The 21,313-nt window shown below is 40.1% G+C and overlaps 1 protein-coding gene across 1 annotated transcript in view; it reads right to left on the reverse strand.

Moving 5' to 3' along the window:
• Positions 1-21,313, reverse strand: part of TMEM178B (transmembrane protein 178B) — a 444,158-nt gene that overhangs the window by 46,840 nt on the left and 376,005 nt on the right. The window contains exon 3 of the mRNA XM_020998127.2: positions 2,100-2,237. Within this exon, the coding sequence (XP_020853786.1) occupies positions 2,100-2,237 (138 nt within the window). The remainder of the gene's footprint in view (positions 1-2,099; positions 2,238-21,313) is intronic.

Consider the following 21,313-nt stretch of genomic DNA (forward strand, 5'->3'; position numbering starts at 1 on the left):
TATAAAGCATCTAGAATTTCTTAGGCCCATGCTTTCGGCGCTGGTGACTTTAAACTTGAAAACCTAATTGTTTCTCTGGCCACCGTGAGTAGTCAACATGCATTTGTTAAGCATCCACTATGTGCTTAATCAGCAATACACTAAGCACCAGGTCTCTCCATTTAAGTGTATAGTTAACAAACATATTTACCTAGCACTTTCAGATTTATTATCTCATTTTATCTGGATGAAATCCCTCTGGACACAATTATCACCCTTGTACCCAATTATACATGGATAGGACAGCAACTTGGAAATGACCATATAAGTGTTTATATGTAGTGAGTACATAGTGGAAAGACTCTTGGATTTGGGGTCCACTTAGTCCAAATCTCAGCTTCAACTCCTGTGACTTTGGGCAAATCATTTCCCTTTTCTGGGCCTCAGTTTCCTTCTCTGTAAAATGAAGGAGGTGTCCTTTGATGACCTGTCAGGTCCTTACCAGTTCTAAATCTATGATCTTATGACCTAAGGTTCAAACTCCTGCTCTCTTACTTAATTGCTGTACAGTCTTGGGAAAGTCACTAGCTTCTCTAGATCTCTGTTTCCTTACTTGGGAAATGTGGATAATAATATGAACGTATTAAAGAGAAGTGCTAAATTTGGGCTCAGAGGATCTACATTCAAAACCTAGCTCTGCCAGCTGGGCAAAACCACAGACATTCTCTGAGTCCCTGTTTTTTTTTAATCTATAAAATGAGAAGTCTGGACCAGATGACCTCTGTCATCTGGCTCTAAATGTATACTTGAAATGAGACCATGTACATGAAAGGACTTTGAAACTACAAAGCACGCTACCAAGGTGAGTTGTTATTGTCATTTGAGCTATTGAAGGAGGTTGTATGAGATCGTATCTCTGGTTTGACCTGAGCACAGGAACATTGAGGTGGTTTGGGGAGAGCTCAGAATTCATTTTGGGGATTTCATTATCCCATGAGAAGCATTATTAAAAGATGAAAACCTGGGCTCACTATCTGACTATCCCTGATGCCATAGGCCCTTGGGAGGATCCCTCAGAGAGTTGTCTCCCATTCTACAGCATTTGGACATAGAACAAGATTCAAGAGCTATATAGCCTAGTTTCATAGTAGAATTGTAATGAAGCTGTTAGAGGAACTGAGAAGATGGGGATAAAGATATAGCCATGGTGGATGACAAGGGTTGTATGAGAAGGAGAAGGTACTTCTCACCTTCCCCCTTGAACACTTCCACCCTGTAACATGACTTGGGACTTGGACTCCATATAAAGTCCCCCTACCCTCACCCTCCTGGTAGAAGTTTCACCTGGACTCTCTGGGAACTGAAGGAACAGTAAGAGCCCTGCAGGCCTGCCACAGAAGTCCCTGTACAATAGTTCTTAGATGAAATAGAGTTTTATAGAAACTCAACCATGCATAGTTAGGAAAAAGATTCTGTCCTGGTCCCCAAGTAGACCTGTTCAGCTGTATTTCCTGCACCAACATAGTTAAGCCCCAGCTTCCACACATCTGTTAAGAATATCAACTAGGGCTGGGCTATTGTCCCTAACCCAGCCCTACATCTACTTAGCCAACTATGGCAGAGCAACTATGAAGGGAAAAGGGGGTCAAAAGGCTTTCTCTGGCTTTTGGTTATAGGAGGCCTACCCTAACTCAAAGGATAAATTATATCTGGAGAAAGGTTTGATTCAGGTCATAGTGTCCAACATGATATCCAGTTATATTTCCAGGAGTCAAGCTAATGGAGACCTAAAGATTTCTCCCAAATGGAGGTATTCTATAGGCAACTAGATGTGTGAGCAGAGCACTGAATTTGGAGTCAGGAAGACATAACTTCAAATCCTCCCTCAGACATGTGCTAGTTGTATGGCAGGGGGCAAGTCATTTAACCTCCTCAGCTTCAGTTTCCTCATCTGTAAAATGGGGGTGGTAATAGCCTCTATTCCTTAGAGTTGTGAGGATAAAATGAGATAACATGTTTAGAATGCTCTGCAAGCTTTGAAGTGTTTTATATAGATATGAGCTATGATTACTATCAACAGAAAAAACATGCACCTCATTTCTGTAAGCAAGAAGGCTTACCTCCCATGAGGAAGAGAAGCCCTGCCACATACTGCATAAGGCCTCGGTCCCAGCAGCAGCCCAGCACCCCGATGATCCAGCCAAAGAGGATGATCGCCACTGCCATGCCCATGAAGCCAGCTGTCATTCTGCGCAGATCTGGAGCGGAAAAGTATGCAACCAAGAGTTAGAACCAGAATCTTACGGCACACAGAGAGAAGTGCAGAGCTTTGCTTTGATTTGGAGGAGCTATGTTGCTTGGAGGTCCCATAGCAGGTATAGGGACTAGATGGGAGATGCTCTCCATCCATCCAGAATGTAGTGATTTTGTCCATTGCAGACAGATACATATTGTCCTTCATTGACAAAAACATCGTGATAGCAATTATAGAGGTGTGACTGGGAATCCCAAATGAGCTTGGGGTGGTCTCATAGAAGTGAGAGCTGGTTTTGGTAAAACTCCTTTATACACTGCATTCTAGTCTGGGTCTTTCCATTTGCTAGCTAGGTGAACCCGGGCAAATTATTTAACCTTTCTGGGCTTCAGTTTCCTCATTTGTCAAATGAGAATGTTGGATTAAATGACTTCTAAACTCTGAATTCTATGAACCTATAACATCTCCTGGGGGCTTCTCAGCAATGTGACCAGCCCCTTGGTATGTATGTATATGTGTTTGTGGGTAGGCATGTTTCCTTTTCTCACTCAACAATGCTTTCTAACTGCCCTTTTCTCTCATGCACACAACAGCCCATCTGTCATTGTGACCACCCAAATGACCCGTGAAGTCCCCTTCTCTCCATCAAACTGCAGAGACAGCTCCACTCCACACCTCACTGACCAGAAGTGTGGAGGGTTTGGCATGGTTGCTCAGCCAACCCTCCTGTACATGGCTGGGATATGGAACCTTGGGCAACCTTCTTGTTTGGGGCACAGATGAGGAGGGACATCATCTGGCTGTGGCATTGTCACTAGTTGGAGAAGGGTAGAATGGATACCACTTCTCAGTTACACTTGGCATTGTGTTCTGCTTCCTTCTGGGTCACCTTATCTATACTTCTATGCTTTGGGGCATGTCTGAACTGCTATCAGCGTTCCTTCATTCACCTGCTCCTTCCACCACTAACCAAATTCCCATCCTTTCCTCCCCCTCCAAATTTCCTTCACTTTACCCCTACCAATTCCTGGTCACCTCAACCCAGAATTTATCCCCCTTCGTCCAGAATACATGTACCTGCAAACACAGTCCAGAATCAAGTAGAAGCAAATCCATTTGGGGCAGCCTACAGCTCACTGATTTTTAGCTACTGCCCTTCTATGTCCTGGGATGGGGCACAAAAGGAGTTATATGAACACTATGCAATTTTGCAAATATTACCATGCTAATCTATGGAGGTTCATGACCATAACATGCATACAGGGCATATGCTGATTATTCCAGTGGGAAGAGTGATGGGTTTGGAGTTAGAAGATTTGAGTTTGCATACCAGATCTGCTAATAATATCTATGCGAACTTAGGCAAATCATTTCAAATTTCTGAACCTGCATTTCTTCATCTATAAAATTAAAAGGTTCAACTGAATGACCTCGAACTTGAGGTCTTATAATACTGGAGTTAGAGATAGGGGAGGGTGCACTTGGCTTAAGTGCCATCAGTACTTAGCTTATGGCAGAAGATCTCTCTCCCCACCCATTTCCATCTGTCCTCCACACTGCTCCTGTGGGAATTGTGCCCTGCTTCATTGAATGCTGAATGCCAATTCAAGGAAGCCCTGAGAGGGGCAAGGCAGGAAGATAAAAGGAGAGGGGCTGATGGAGCAGTGGCTAATGGCTCTCACTCTGTCAAGTGAGTAGGCTGATGGGTGGCCCCGGTAGGAGAGAGGAGAGAAAAAGGAAAAAATACGGTTCCACTCCTGCAATACTCAGGCTGTAGATTCCCACAGAAGAGAAAGAGGGAGGCTCATCTGCCTGGTTTACATATGCAGGCTTTGCAGAGGAGTCAGGGTTACTTCCTGTTGAACACAGTTCCCTCTCTCCTCCCACAAACTAATCCCAAAAATGCTTGGTTTGGCTGTGTAAAAGTAATGCTAATTACAGTCATTTACATGAACTGCTTGCTATTTATTCCTAATTACCATGCGGCACAATAACAATTATTTATATCATTTGTGACAGGTTCTTTCCCCTCTCCAGGCTGATCCCTCTATTGGAAGAGGTGTGTGGATCCTCAGCCTATCTGAAGGCTAGCCTGAGATCTATTCTCATCACCCTGGTGGTATCTTGACCAGCTTCTGAGTCCTCCAGCCTCATCTGGATAAACATAACAACAATGGCCCTACTGGGGCAAGGACAGCTCTCAGCAAATGTACAGTAGCCATGCTGCTTTGGCAGGTTCAGAACCACTGACAGTTCCTGGTCTCTGTTACGAACTCACACTACATTTGTTTTTAAGTTTTGACTACAATCCAAAGCTCTCTACACATTTGTTCAGTCTTCCTAGTTTTTTCCCTTGTGTTGCATGGTTATCCATTTACTGCTTAACTCTATTAGAAGGAACAGTGTTGCCAAGTCATTTTTCACCCAACTTCCTATGAACCTGTAATTTTTCTCTAGCCTCAAAATATCGTAGCTTCAATTATCACCTCTATGAAGATAACTCCCAAGCCGATAGAGCCAACCCCAATCTCTCATCCCAAGCTCCAATTCTACATTTACATAAGATAGTGCTAGGAAGTGAAACTCTACACATGCAAAATGAATTCATATTCTCCTCCCACCCTAGCTCCTCCTATAAATTTCCTTCTGTCTGGAGATGTCACCACAATCCTTCCCAAATTGCTTATTGTACAATAGAGTGTCCAGCCCTTTAGTCCTCATCTTTTTCCACTACCACATAGCTTCATAGATTTAGAGCTAGAAGAGACCTTACACATCAATGAGTCCAACTTCCTTATTTTACAGATATAAATGCAGAACTGATGGAAAGAAACGGAAAGAGACAGACAGACAGACAGAGACAGAAAGAGACAGAGAGACAGAGACAGACAGAGATAGAGACAAACAGAGAGAGACAAGACAAATAGACCAGGGTTAGTTAATTAGGTTTTTGGGTTCCTGGGGGGTTAAGTGACCTGTCCAGAGTCATACAGCTAGTGTCTGAGGCAGGATGTGACTCCAGGTCTTTCTGACTCCAAGTCTAGTGTCCTTTCAACTAATCCATGTTTGAATCTAAAAGTCCAGCAGTTTGTCATTTTGATTTACCAGGTCTGTAGAGCCCTGGAATGTCTCCAGGGTGAAGATGGATACAAAGAGACACTGAAGTCCAAATGTGGAATGGTTCCAGGCTTTGGGAGACTCCTAGTTGCTAATTCCACTTCACTCTCCACTGAAGTAGAGTGCAAGTAAATGATGTTATTGGGATGGGAGAGATGTGACATAAAGGACCTCCAAAGTTAGGGAACTCCACTATACTGTTGAGGAATGGGATTCATTCAAATTGTGCCTCTGATATTTACTACCTGTGAGATATCAACCAAGTTACAACTTCCTAGGCCTCAATTGCCCCATCTGTAAAATGGGTGGTTTGGACCAGCTGACCTCTGAGGTCTGTTCCAGCTCTAGAGTTACAATTCTACAGTCTTATCAAACTATTAGGGGATATTCTGAATAATTCATGGGGCTTCACAGAGGAAATGCTGACATACTACACAAAATCTGAGACAAGCCTTCTAGGATGACAAGGGTTCTTAACCTTTATTGTATGTGTGTCATGGAGCTCTTTGACAGTTTTAGGAAGCCTATGGATCTCTTCCCAGGATAATTTTTTAAAAATTCACAATTGAAATAAATAATTTCAGTTAAAAGTTAGTGAAAATAAAAATGTAATTTTTTTCTACCATCCAAGTTCATAGACCCCAAGAAATCTATTCATGAATCTTTGATTAAGAACCCCTGCTCTAGTCTAGAATCTGCCTCATTGAGACTATTCCAAACCTCACTACCAAAACCTTGACAAAAACTGTGATAGTTAGATGGCAGAGTGGAGAGTAGACAGTAGCTGCAGTTAGGAAGACATGAGTTCAGATCTTCAACTCAGACACTTACTAACTGGGCAAGTCACTTGACCTCCACTACTTGAATTTCCTCTTCTATAAAATGGGGATAACAATAGTACCTACTTTTCAAAGTTGTTGTGAGGATCCAATTTATAAGCACTGGACCAATCTTAAAATATTATATAAATTCTAGCTGGCTCTGGGGGAGGTGGAGGGAATCTATGATTTCATACATGGAAGAACTGCAGTGGAGAATATTCTTCTCCAGCAATGTAAATGAGTAAGTGCGATAAAATTCATAGTGTTAGATTTACCTAAGGGCACTGAGTGGTTGAAAGACTTAGCCTGGGTCATATAGCTAGTATATGTCCCAGGCTGGACTTCACAACCTAGATCACGCTGTCTTCAAGTCCATATATGTACTATGTACTATTCCATGCTTCCTCTTGGGACGAAGGCTAAGTCTCCTTAAATGACCAGCTTCTCTTGGTGTGGTCTTATGACCTCCTTTCCCAGAATGCACTGGGGGCTTAACAAGGAGCACATTATGGTAGTTCTTGTACTTGGCTCACCTTGGCTGGGTAGGGATACATGTACAGAGAGAAAGGAAAGTGTACCCAGTCATGAAACAAAGGGAAAAATACAAAAACATAAATGAGAAAATGTCAGTAGTAGAGAAAGAGAATGAAGTCTCTTATTTAGAGGCCGAAAGTCAGGCTGGGACCTGGGGAGAATGATGAATCTTCCAGAGATTTTCTGAGACAGACATTATAAAGGTTGTTGTACAAAGGCCCGATTGGGTCAGTTGTAGTTTAACATGTATTAGCCACAGACCTGATCGCATGTCAAGGGTTTTGCCAGCAGCAGCTGAAGACCCTGCATTAAGTCTCTGACTGAGGAAGAAGGATGAGAATCAGTCTTGTCATCCCATTATAAAGTCATCAACCCTCTGGGATGTGTGCAGTCACTTTAAAGCCTGGGATTTGTGAGGCTTTCATGAAGTTGTTTATTCCCAAGATATCTGACTTGCAGTTCAGGTTTACTACTACCATGTACAAAAGTGGTACCTGGACTTCTGCCTCAAGGTTCAAACAACCAGAACTAACAGCAATGATGACGATGACAAAGATGATAGAGGAGCATTTACATAGTGTTTTAAGTTATCTCATTTCATCCTCACAACAACCCTGTGAAGAAGGTACTATTATTATTGTCATTTTACAGATGGGAAAATTGAGGCTGACAGAAGTTAAGTGACTTGCCCAGGGTCTCACAGCTGCTAAGTGTCTAAGGCTCAATTCAAACTTCGGTCTTCCTGGCTCTAAGCCCAGCAATCTATTCATTACTCTACCTAGCTGAATAGGGCTTTCTACATGTATTTTTAAGTGAAACATAGAAAATAAAAAATGCTTTCCCACCAGTAGTGTTTTTTTCCTAACAAAAGCATAGCTTTCTTTTTTTTTAACATAACACAAAAACATAACATTTGTTAATAACATTGGTACATTCTGTTAGACTGAGCTTGAGTTCTGTATTCCATCTTGCCTCCTCACCCCAAAGGTCATAGATAGAATTCAAGGCAGGCCTTAAGTCATATGTACATGCTGCTCATATGTATTACAGTTTCTCTTGGGGAGGGAGAAAGTACCCGGTACTTTGTTTATGGGTATCTATAATCTAAACTGAGTAAACTGAGGAATAATAGTCTGTATGCTTTGTCAGCCTTTGAATAGCTCAGGTGGAGTCCCTTGGGTTAAAGGGTGCCCGGTCTGGGGAGGTTTGAAAGACTGGGTGAAATGTCAGTTATCCCTTCTGAATATGGAGCTGAATACTCTGAAGCACAGGGTAGAAGTGAAACTTCAGAGAGGAATGTACTTCCATGTGTGGGGACACAAAACCCCAGCTCCTAAGGGCTTGTGCCCTGGGTATGGCCAGGACCATAGGGATAAGATCAGGGAGTGGAAAATCCTTTGTGATGGCAACTTTGTGAGAGGAAAGACCTCAAAAGTAACTAATCCCTGTCTTGTCAGAAGGAATTCCAAAATTCTCCTGAGGCAACTGACTAAGAAATGAAACTGAAAGCAGTAGATGTGAACTAAGAAATCACTGACCCAGAAAGTAGAATCACAGAATTTTAAAACTGGAAAGAACATCAGAGATCATCGAGGGCCCAACTCCATAGCAAGCTTGGTCCTGAAGAAGAGATGAAAATATGTCCTTCTACCTTTCTTTGAAGACATGAGGGACTGTGAGTGGAGAATCTGGCATAAGCCATCAGACTCTGATGTGATGATTTTGCTGAGTTATTTTGTTTTCCTTTTTTTTTTTTGTTTTAACTACAAAGGTTGGCTTCTTGGGTAGGTGAGGGGGAGGTATACTTTCAGAAATGGTGTTGTAAAAAAAGATAGTAATAAAAAGTAAATTTTAGAATTTAATCCCATCTCATTTTACAAATGAGGAAAATGAGGCCCAAACAAGTGAAATGAGTAATTCTCAGTCATACAGCTAGTAAGTGGCAGAGCTGAAACTAGAATCCCAGTGTCTTGAAACTTTGTCCATTCCATCATGGACCTAAAGGCAGTAGGGAGGAGTAGAGATGAAATTGGAGTCCCCAGCAATGGGCTAAGCAGAATGAATTCAGCAGACAGTAGACATTATTGGAGCAGTTCTATTGAAAGAAAAGCTGGTCAGCATTGAAGTGAACTAGATACATAACAAGGCATGTAACATGAAGTGGACTGGGCATGTAAGGCTCCTATTTGAACTTAACCTTCTACTTAAGACACTAAATGAAATTAAGTCATGCTCTTAGTAGGACTTTGGGCTTCAGTGACTATCTATTGTATCATTCATACTTTTAATGCAATTATCTTTTGTTATCTTTAGCTCCTTCACAATTGTTCTGCTTTGAAACATCATGATGGCATGAGGAGACCTTGGCTTTTGAAAACCATGTCAGTGGAATGTAAGCTCTAGAAAATTTCATCATACTGCAAAAGCTTTGAGAAGGGCACTAGTGATAGACCGTGTCTATATTTCTGAGGAATAGACCGGTCAAATATGGAGATGTCTATCACCAATAGGCTGGCCAAAAGGTAACGTATTCATTGGTCAATGCAAAATGGCTCTCCATCTTTTGTGGCCTCTGTCTACTTCTTCAGTGATGGGGAAGATATGATGGCAGCAATGGCTCCAAAAATGTCAATGGCACTGGCCATTTCCTCCAATAAAGTGTCTCCCATGTATTTGTTAAGATCATATAAGATTTCTTGATAGTTGCAACAATTAATTTTGCTTTGGTGATCTTCTAATTATAAAGTAAGGAGTAAAACAGGGAAGTTTATGCTTGCTAAAGGTGCTTGCCACTGGCATAGAGGATAGCCAATGTAGTGTCCCAGAGCCTGTCCTAAATTCAAATTCTGCTTGAGCCACTTACTAGACATGTTACTGTGATCAAGTCACTTAACTTCTGTTTGCCTCAGTTTCCTTATCTGCAAGATGGAGAAAATAATAGCATCTACTTTCTTCTTCATTTGTGGTGAATCCATCCTTCTCTTTTTTGATACTAGTAACTTGGTTTTCTTCTTTCTTTTCTTTTTAAAATGAAATTAGCCAATGGTTTATCTATTTTATTGGGTTTTTTTTTCCATAGAACCAGCATCAAGTTTTATTTATTAGTTAATGGGTTTTTTTTACTTTCACTTTTATTAATCCCTCCTTTGATTTTCAGAATTTCCAATTTGGTGTTTAATAGGGATTTTTAATTTGTTCTTTTTCAATTTTTTTTAGTTGCATGGCCAATTAATTGATCAGCTTTTTCTTTATTTTATTGATGTAAGCAATTAGAGATATAAATTTTCCCTTAAGTACTGCTTTGGCTGCATCCTGTAAATTTTGGCATGTTGTCTCATTGTTGCCATTTTCTTTAATGAAATTATCAATTGTTTCTATGATTTGTTCTTTGACCCTTATTTTTTAGGATTAGATTATTTAATTTCCAATTAAATTTTAATCTCTCTTTCCATTGTACATTACTGAGTATAATTTTTATTGCATTATGATCTGAAAAGGATGCATTTACTATTTCTGCTTTTCTGCATTTGGTTGTGAGGTTTTTATGTCCTAATACATGGTCAGTTTTTGTGTAGGTGCAACGTACTGCTTTCTTTCTATTCCTATTCATTTTTCTCCAGAGATCTAACACATCTAAAGTTTTCACAATTTTACTCACCTCCTTAACTTCTTTCTTGTTTATTTTTTGGTTAGATTTATCTAGTTCTGAGAGGGGAATATTTAGGTCCCCCACTAGTATAGTTTTATTATCTATTTCCTCCTATAACTCATTCAACTTCTCCTTCAAAAAATTTAGATGTTATATCATTTGGTGCATATATGTTTAGTATTAATATGACTTCATTGTCTGTGGTCTTTTCAGCAACATATAGTTTCCTTCCTTATCATTTAATTAGATCAATTTAGCTTTTGCTTTGTCTGAGATCATGATTGCTACCCCTGCGTTCTTTGCTTCATCTGAAGCATAATAAATTCTGTTCCAGCCCCCTCACCGTAACCCTGTATGCACAGAGAGATATGCATCTCTCTGCTTCAAATGTGTTTCTTGTAAACAATATATTGTAGGATTCTGGTTTTTAATCCATTCTGTTATCTGCTTCCATTTTATATGTGACTTTATCCCATTCACATTTACAGTTATGATAACTGTGTATTTCCCTCTACACTATTTTCTCCTTGTTTCTCCCTGCCCCTCTCTTACCTTCTCACCCTTTCCCTCCTCACAAGTGTTTTACTTCTGATCACTGTCTTCCCCAATCTATCCTCCCTATCATCAGTCCCTCCCTCCCCCTCTGTTATCCATATCCCTTTTTACTTCCTTATAGGGTAAGATAGATTTCTGTAACCAACTGAGTGTGTATATTATTCCCTCTTTAAGACAATTTTGATGAAAATAAGCTTTAAGCTTGCCCATCACCCCTCCATCTTCTCCTCCATTATAATATCTCTTTCACACCTCTTTTATGTGTGATAATGTACCCCATTCAATTCCCTCCTTCCTTCTTCCAGTGCAATTTTCTTCCTCACCCCTTTTTTTTTTTGGGGGGTATCATCCCATCAAAGTTACCTTATATCTACACCCTCTGTCTATATATACTCTTTCTAATTGCTCTTATAGTAATAAAGTTCTTAAGAGTTACAAATATTAGAAATATAAACAGCTTAACTTTATTGAATTTCTCACATTTTCTCTTTCTTGTTTCTTTTTTACTTTTTTAATGTTTCTCTTGCATCTTATATTTGGAGGTCAAAACTTTTATTCAGCTCTGTTCTTTTAATAAATGCCTGAAAGTCCTCTATTTCATTAAATATCCATTTCCCCCCTAAAAGATTATGTTCAATTTTGATGGGTCAGTGATTCTTGGTTATAATCCCAACTCTTTTGCCTTCTGGTATATCATATTCCAAGCCCTCTAGTTCTTTAATGTGGAAGCTGCCAAATCCTGTGTAATCCTGACTGTAGCTCCACAGTATTTGAATTGTTTCTTTTTGACTGCTTTCAGTACTTTCTCCTTGATCTGTGAGCTCTGGAATTTGGCTATGATATTCCTGGGAATTTTCATTTTGGGATTTCTTTCAGGCAGTGATCGATGGATCCTTTCAATTTCTATTTTGCTTTCTGTTCTGATATATCAGGGCAGTTTTCTTTGACAATCTCTTAAAAGATGTTGTCTAGGCTTTTTTTTTATGTGGTTTTCAGATAGTCCAATAATTCTTATATTATCTCTCCTAGATCTATTTTCTGGGTCAGTTGTTTTTCAATGAGAAATTTCACATTTTCTTCTGTTTTATAAATTTTTTTATTTTTAAATTTTTTCTTGATGTCTCAGAGTAATTAGATTCCACTTGCACAATTGTAATTTTTAAGCAATTATTTTCTTCAGTGAGCTTTTGTACTTCCTTTTCCATTTGGTAATTCTACTTTTTAGGGAGTTATTTTCCTTGGTAAATTTTTGTATATCTTTTCCCATGCTATTGACTCTTCCCCCCCCAGAATTACTCTCATTTCTTTTCCCAATTTTTCTTCTATTTCTCTAATTTGCTTTTTAAAATCTTTTTAAAGCTCTTCCAGAAATTCTCGTTGGGCCTGACCAAATTACATTTTTTCTTTGGACTTCACATGTAGCCATTTTGACACTACTGCCCTCTTCTAAATTTATGCCTTGATCCTCCCTGTCACCATAGTAACTTTCTATAGTCAAATTCTTTTTTGTTGTTTTTCAATTTTTCTGCCTTTTTTGTGACTTGGTGTTTTTATGCGAGAGTTGGGCTCTGGTCTTGTGCTGTCCCAAGCTTTTTGTACTGGGGCTCAGGGTCTCACTGCTGGCTTTTGCTGGACTTCAAGGCTTAGCTGCTTGCTTTCATTGGAGGGTAGGCTACCCTTCTAGCTTGTACTGGGAGTGGAGCCTCCCTGTTGGCCCCCCCTGGGTATGGGGTTTAACTGCTGGCCTGCCCCAGGGGTGGGGCCTTTCTGCTGGGTTGCTGTAGAAACATGGTCTCTTCCCTGGCAGGCTTAGGGGTGTGGTCTTGCTGTTGGCCAGCCCTCGGGTGGGGCTTCACTGCTGGTCAGCAATGGGGTTAAGGCCTTGCTGGTGGCTTGTGCTGGAGGTGGGGTCATTGGGGTGGCCTGAGCCTGAGCAGCACAGCTCAGGATGCTCACTTGCATAGGGGGCTGGCTGCTGGTTTACTGGAGGGCAGGGCCTCAGTGGTGGATTGTACCAGGCTTGGAGCCTTGCTATAGGCCCTCTGCTGTGAGGCTGCCTGCTGCTTCTGCTCTTGGACCTTGCTCCTTTACTACCTCATGAGACCAATCTTTCTTGCCATACTGGTAAGCTACTTCCCTGCTCCTAGATCAATTCTAAGGTGGTTTTCAAATTGTTTGGAGCGGAATTTGGGAGGGCTTCAAAGGGTTCCTTACTCACTCCGCTGTCTTGGCACCAGAAGTCTTGTGGTACTTTATCGATAATCACCCTATGCTTCTTGCTGAAACAAAATTCCATCTTTTAATCTCAATGCTCCTTGGTTGAGACTATATGGCTGCAAAACATAGAATACCATAGACGCTAAGGATTCAAATGCAGAGGTTACCTAAAGAGCCATTCAGAGGCTCCTAGTCAGTGTAGATAGCCTAGAATATATCACAAAAAATGAATTAATGTAAATGAACTGGTATACAAGTTGTCATTAGATGTATGATTAAAAAAAGGAAGTGGGTTGCTCATGTAGTCAGAGGGAGAGATAACCATTAGCAAGGTCTTGTGCCACTCTGGCATAGATCCTTTATGCAAGAAAAATGGTAAGATGTAGACAGGAGTCACACAGAATAACACATATAGATGGGTTTTGATCTTTATTTTGGTTGAGGATACCCACATAAATCAGACCAGAGATCCATTTATATGTTGAAGGTTCTACATTATGGCCAACATATGTGCATATTGAAAAGTCAAAAATTCTTCTCATTTTAGAAAGAAAAAAATATCTAGCTCCCTGGCAGTGGTAGGATTACTATGTATGGTAACCATAGAATTATTATAAGAATAACTCCCTCGATAAGCAATTGAGAATGATGACTTTGGCTGGGCTAGTAAAGTCTGGAAACAAAGGCATGAACTCCTAGCTGGTCAATTTCTGATTTGGCTCCACATCTTTTTTTTTTTCATGAGTGCAAACATTAAATATTTTAATTTTAGAGTTTAAAAAATGTATTGCTCTTAATCCTTTTTTTAAAGGAGATTATTTAGGAAAGAAGGGAAAAATGAGTAGAAAAGGGAAGTTCATGGGGAAGGGTGGAGAAAGGAAAGACTTTAGAATCAGAAAAGTCATTTCTTCCTTATGGAAAAATTTTGATTTTGGAGTTTACCCTCATATTAACATTTAAATTGAAAAGTGTAGCTTGAAAGCTCTGCACAGGAAATCAGAATATCTGCATTTAAATAAATACCACTTAAGGAAGGAATAAATACCTATCATAGAATCAAAATCATAGAACTTTTGCCCTGAAAGGGACCTTAGAGCTCAAGTCCACCCCCTCAACACTTAACATTTTTCTACTGGCTCTTAAAAGGCCTGGCCCATTAAATAACAGTTTCTTTTGCTCTCTGCCAAGCGAATAAGGAAAGAAGAAAAAAGGACAGTTCATCACCATCTTATCACCTAGGAGGCAGGAATGTGAAAAAAAAAAAGATGAGAAATGCAATTCCGGGCTCAGAACTATGGTCCATACTGTTTAACATTCTATTTCAGATAGAAACAACCAAAGGTAGCTTGTGGGACACCATGGAAATTTTCTCTTCGCAAGTTACTGATTTAAATAACCCTATATCCCTGAATGACCTAATCCTTCTGGAACTTATTTACATTTTCAAAGCTGAGTTAGTAGGGCTGGATGTTTCAGGTTGGAATTATTTCCACCATCATAATGACACTACTTCACTGATTCTCATTCATTCCTTGTTGTTGTTGTTCCTTAGCCATTTTTTTTTTTAGTCCTGTTGACACTTTGTGACCCTTTTGGGGGTTTTCTTGGGAAAGATACTGGAATGGTTTGCCATTTCCTTCTCCAGCTCATTTTATAGATGAGGAAGCAGAGATAGACAAGGTTAAGTGACTTGCCCAGGGTCACACCACTAGTAAGTAAGAAGACAGATTTGAACTCAGGTCTTCTGACTCTAAGCCTGGCACTCTATCCACTGTGCCACCTGGCTTCCCATCTTGTTGCTATCATTGACCTAATCTGAAATGGTCTGGAATGGAAGGTCTGTATTTAAGCCCTGATTTCTCCACATACTATCTGTATGACCTTGGGCAACTTGTTTCAATCAGTCAATCAACAAGTATTTATTAGCTGCTCATGCTAGGTACTGCACACACACACACACACACACACACTCACACACGCGTGCGCGCACATTTACACACAAAGTGAGATAGTCCCTTGCCTTCAAAGAGTTTCCATTTTACTGAAGGGATGCCAGATTTTTGCACTTAAGTATATACAGAATATGCAGAAAGGAAATGCAAAGAGATGGGGGTGGTATCAATAACTGAGGGAATTAGGAAAAGCATCTTGAAGAAGGTGGCCATCAGACTTAGGCTTGGAGGGAGCTGGGGGTTCCAAGAGGCAGGAGTGAGGAGAGAGTACATTCATTCCAAGCATGGAAGAGAGTCCTTGCAAAAAAGCATGAAGAGAGATGGAATTCCATGTTGGGGGAGTTGCAGGTAGGACAGTTTGGCTGCAATGCAGATCACATGAAGAGAAAGAATGCGTAATCAGTCTGGAAAGACAGACTGGAGTCAGATTGGAAAGGGTTTTAAATGTCAAAGGGATTTGAATTTTAACCTAAAGACAATGGAGAATCACAAGCAGTGAAATGGTCAGACTTGCCCTTTAATTATATCAATATGGCTGCCATATGGAGGATGGATTGGAATGGGGAAAGACCCAAGTCGGAGACTAATTAATAAGCTATTGGAAGAGTCTAGGTAAGAGAACAGGACATAAAGTAGAGAAGTGGCTATGTGATTGGAGACAAAGGGGCTAAGGAGGTGGAACCTACAAGACAGCAACTGAATTGAAAGTTAAAACTCTCAGCTTCAATTTCCTCATACATAAAATGAGTTGAATGAGGGGACTTCTTATGGCCCTTCCAGCTCTACATCTAAAATCTTACAGTCCTTTACACCAGAGGTTATCGCTAAGGTCATAGGTGATTTCACCGGTGGATAATGCTATGACATCACATCAAAGTACAAGTGTACACTATGAGAGAAAGTATGGTATAGTGAATAGAGTAGATATCACTAGACCTGAGTTCGGAAAGCTGGGTTCAAATCTTACATCTCACACTTCGAAAGTATGTGACTATTAGAAAAGTCACAAACTCTTTGAGCCTTAGCTCAAAGTTACAGACAGCTTGGGATCTGGAAGAGTAGAGGGAGTTCCCACTCTGATGAAATCCCAGATTATTGATGTATGAACAAAGATATATGACCATGTTGTTAATGAGTGACAATGCTTCTCCAAGAGAAGCATTTTGAAAAGAGATATTCAAAGATCAGACATCAAAATTCCAGTCATTCATTTCCCAGTTGCCTGATGCCATGGGGTTGGGATCTAAGTCCAAGAGAGAAGACATGAAAAAGAGCTAATGGACTATGGCATGTCTTCCTGTCTCACCCTACCTCTTCTGACAGTGGCAAAGATTCCTCTCTTTCATCCTTTTTATCATCCTGGCAAAGCTAGAAGCCACAATAAGTCTAGGAGAGGAGAAGACTTATGAGGGGCTGGTTCAATCTGAAGAAAGTACCTAGAATTCAGTAGTCAAGTCAGAGTCAGGAAATGGAGGCCAGGTAAGCAGAATCAGATCTGGGTATGTTTGAAGGCAGCAGGGAACAAGCCAATGGATAAAGGGAGGTTACCAGATAGAAAGAAAGGATGATGGAAAGGGCAGAGAAAAAACTATAGACAGCCTGACACTGCACACTCTCCTCTGGGTGGGAGGTTTTTGTTCAGCTTAGTTTAGTTCAGCTCAGAGAAGGAAGCCATGTAAAGGTATCCCTTTGTGGACTTCATATCCCTTGAGAACTTATAGGACCAAGCAGACCAAAGCTACTACTTGGATATAGCTAAGGTGATAGGATAAATACTCAATTAAAGATCTGATATCAGGAGAGAGCAGACTGATAAGTGTTCATGCCTCTCTGGTGCTGGCAACAAATGTAGGCAGAGATGCAGCAAGCCCAGAAATACAGATACTTCCAGACTCCTATGAGCCAAAATGGCTTGAGACCATCCCATGACAAAATTATCATCAGCCATAAAGGCATTTTAGTTTATGTCTCATCTCTTTCTGTAACCTCAGGACTTGGCACAATGCCTTCCACAGAGTAGGTATTAAGATATGTTTGTTGAATTGAATTGAATTTCCATTCTCTTTACAACTAAAAAAAGCCCAATTTCTAGGCTGCCACATCAGCTGTAGCAGCTATCTGGACTAGAAGCATGGAACAATACAGTTTCAAGAGGGCATACCTAACCAATTTAACCCCACTTTGATGACCCAAAAGAGATCTAGAGAGATTTCATATTTCCCTAGTAATAATTACTCCTTAGCCATTACCTATAGGTTTGAGGGTTTGGGGTTGGGGTTTTTTGTTTTTGGTTGGTTTGGGGGGTTTTTTTGTCCAGACCTGCCATTTTATTAATATAGGAAACTCCCAATAGGAAATTCTCTTTACAAATGAATGAAAATTTCAACAATTTGCAACCTATAGTCCCAGAGTTTTTTGGGACACAGAAAGAAACATGTCCAGGTTCATGTACACTCAGTATATGTCAGAGATATGGCTTTAATCCAGGTCTTCCTACCTAAGTTCAAATCCCACTTTAGACACTCATTGTGTGAGCTTGGGTGAGCTACTATTCCTCTCTATGTCTCATTTTTCTTAACTGCAAAATTAAGGAGTTGGGTTTGGCAGCCCCTAGGGTCCCTTCCAGTTCTAAATCTAGGTTCCCATATTTCTTCCTGACTGCCTTCCCACTGATCCAACAGCAGAATTTGCTTAAGGTAAAAATATAAAGGATGCTATAACTCAAGCATCTGGACACACCTGGGCACACAGTCTAGGTCCTGGCTCCTTTATGTACCATGGAGTGGCCTTTTTTTTCTGTAAGGAAACGTCAGACTAATAAGATTTACTGCCTGACCCTCCTTAAGAAGCATCTTTCACACTCTTCCCTGGTTCACCTGCTTCTGTGAGCTGGCTTCAAGGTGAAAGATATAGAAACCTAAGGGTGTTTTACAGGGAAGGACCCAGAAGTAGTTTATGCTTGGCAAACAGAAGGTCTTCCAGACTATTTTATGTTCTGCACAACTTTATATTGTATCTAGAACTTCTCAGGGTTCATGCTGCAGGCAACAGACTGATGAAACTGATGGTAAAGAACAAGAATAGCCTAGCTTTTGAGATTTTGTAGTATTCAGATAAAGCAGTTCATGAATCAATGAAAATGTTGGCATGTTTTTTTAAAGGCTTTGGATTCCTTAAAAGGGTAGGCAGTAGAGTATTATATTATTGTTGAATTTTGAAAAGTGTATAAATTTAAATTTTAGAGAACCGTCGACCTTACCTGAGGTGTGATGGTAGATTTCTATCTCAGGAGTGGGCAGTTTCTCTAGTTTTATAAATACTACATTGTTGTTATTGTTGTTGTTTTTAAGAAGAATGTAATTACTAATGTAGAAGAAAGAAGAATCTAATCACTAATTACTATCTTACTAATAGTAAGTTATCCCTTTTACCTTTCAAATAGGGAAAGATAAAAATCCCAACCCAGTAGTTAGAAGAAACATAGTAATATTCTTCGTCACTGATCAACTCATGCTGATGATCTCTTTCCAGGTATCAGCTCTTACTTTGCCCCTCACCTTGGCACTGCAACCACAGGGCATCCTTGAGCTGATCAGCAGGCCCCAAATGGAGATCTATGATCTAACTACTGCTCATGATAATTAATCAGTTTTGATTATAAGCTTTAAACAGGTGTTATCATGGCTCAGTTGGGAGCTACCTTCTGACTGTATCTCACACTTGAAGCATGAGTCACTGTAGGAGTCTGCTTTGGGACTTCAGAAGACTCAAGGAAGTAGGAATGAGACAGGACCTTTGTTTACTTTATATGTTTGTATTAAATAAAAATGTTTATATTTATTCATAGTCTGTGGATCTGAAATTTAAATGTGACCACCTAAGATTAGAACCACACAAATATATACAATGATGCATTAATTATTTGGAACTAATAAGATGGTTTCACTTGGTGGTAAGAATGGTTATGCACATGCACTTCTGTTGACATTAGGCTGACTCAGAAGATCTGAATCTGATCAGATGAAATTGGATGGAACTTTTAGTTAGTTCTCTATCAGTTGAGTGATGGATTTCATGCCACACACATGGCTTCATTGCTCTGTTTTGTTTTGTTTTGTTTCTCTTGTTGTTTAGTCATTTCAGTCACGTCTGACTCTTCATGTCTGTTTGGGTTTTTCTTTGAAGAGAAGTTGGAGTGGTTTGCCATTTCCCTCTCTAGCTCATTTTAGAGATGAAGAACTAAGGCAAACAGACTTAAGTGACTTACCCAGGGTCACACAGCTAGTAAGTGTCTGAGGCCAGATTTTAACTCAGGTCTTTCTGATTCCAAGGCCAACACTACCTACTGTACCACTGGGTTTTTTTTCCTATTACACTCCTAATATTCAAACAGTTGCCAAGTCCTGTTGATTCTACTTTCACAATACTGTTGCAACCATTCCTTCCTCCCAATTCTCACTGCCACCATTCTACTTCACATCTTTACTACCTCTCACTTTAAGTATTAGATAGCCTCTTAATTAGACTCTTTTTTATTCCCTCTCCCTCCAATCCATTCTTCAGCCAGGTGCTAAATTAATAGTCCTAATATACAGATCTAAGTAAGTCATTCCTCAAAAACCTCCAGGTCACCACTCAAAAACCTTCAATGATCCCCTGTTGCCTATAACCTGAAACATAATAAACTCCTTAGCCTGGCATTTTTGAGATCCACAATGTGGCTCTAACTTATCTTTCTAGTCTCATTTTATTCTACTCTTACTTCATGAATTCTATATATTCTAGCCAAATTGGATGACTAAATGTTCCTCAAGCCAATCCTATTCTCTCTCATTTCAGTATGCTGCCAAGTCTTCTACCATATTTGGAACTCAGCCCATCCTTCTTTCCCAGCCTAAGTGCCACCTCTTCCACAAAGCCTTCCCTAAGCCACTCCCATACCCCCAGCTAAAAGTAATTTCTACCTCCTCCATGTTTCTTATAACCCTGCTAGTAGTGGGGAACCTGTAGCCCAAGGCCACATGTGGCCTTCTAGGTCCTTGGGTGCTGCCTTTTGACTGAATCCAAGTTTTATACAACAAATCCTTTCATAAGGGGATTTGATTTGTAAAGTTTGGATTCAGTCAAAGGGCTGCACTTGAGGACCTAGAGGGCCATGTGGGGCATCAAGGCCATAGGTTCCCCATCCCTGATCTATACACTATCCCTCCTTTTTCCATGAAAAATTTAACAGCATGCAAACTGAGACTTTGCCCTCTTAGCCCCCATCTTCAAGGAATTCACTTTCTTCTTCTTCTTTTTTGGAGTTCATTTTCTACTGTGGGGAAATAACATGTAATTCAAAGTGAACTGAGGAAGGAGAAAGAGCACAAACACCCCGATGGCATCTAGGAAACCTTCATATAGGAGATGTTACTTGAGCTGAGTCTCGAAGAAAGATTCTGAGAGGTGAAGATGAAATAGGAATGGATCACATTTTATTTTGCATCATACTTATTTGTGTATATTTGTATCCCTCCTGTTAAATCATAACTCCTAGAGGGCAGACACTGTGTTTCTAGAACTCACCAAGGACAGTAATAAACATTTATTAAAGCACCTACTACGTGCCAGCCACTGTGCTAAGGATTTTTACAAGTGTTATCTCATTTGATGCTCACATTTACCCCAGGAAGTAGCTGCTATTATTATCTCATATTTTGCCATTGAGGCAAACAGAGGTTAGGTAACTTATTCAGGGTCATATAGCTAGTAAGTGTCTGAGGTCATATTTTAACAAGTCTTCCTGACCACAGGCCCAGAATTCTACCCATTATGCCTCCAGCTGCCTCACATATAATAGAGGCTTAACAAATATTTATTAAGCTGAATTAAATAATAGCTAATATTTATATAATTCTTTAAGGTTGGCAAAGTGCTATACACATATCATGTCATTTTTTTCTCACAACAATTCTCCAAGATAGGTACTACTAGCTCCATTTTATAAATGAGCAAACTGGGACAGATGGAAGTTAAGTGACTCGCCTGGGGTCATCCAGCTAGTGTCAGTGGCTTGATTTGAACTTGGGTCTTCCTAATACAGGTCCAGCCATCGAGCCACTGTGTTACCTAGTTGGTGTCCACCCTGCATTCTCATGATCATTGATTCTCATTGATCAAGTTTGGGGCTGAAGAATTAGAAATACATGCCTCCCAATTACAATGCTTTTCATTTTGATTTGTACAAAAATAA

Source organism: Phascolarctos cinereus, unplaced genomic scaffold (genome assembly GCF_003287225.1).
Source record: "Phascolarctos cinereus isolate Bilbo 61053 unplaced genomic scaffold, phaCin_HiC Scaffold_1;HRSCAF=81, whole genome shotgun sequence".
In the NCBI taxonomy this organism is placed as follows: Eukaryota; Metazoa; Chordata; class Mammalia; order Diprotodontia; family Phascolarctidae; genus Phascolarctos; species Phascolarctos cinereus.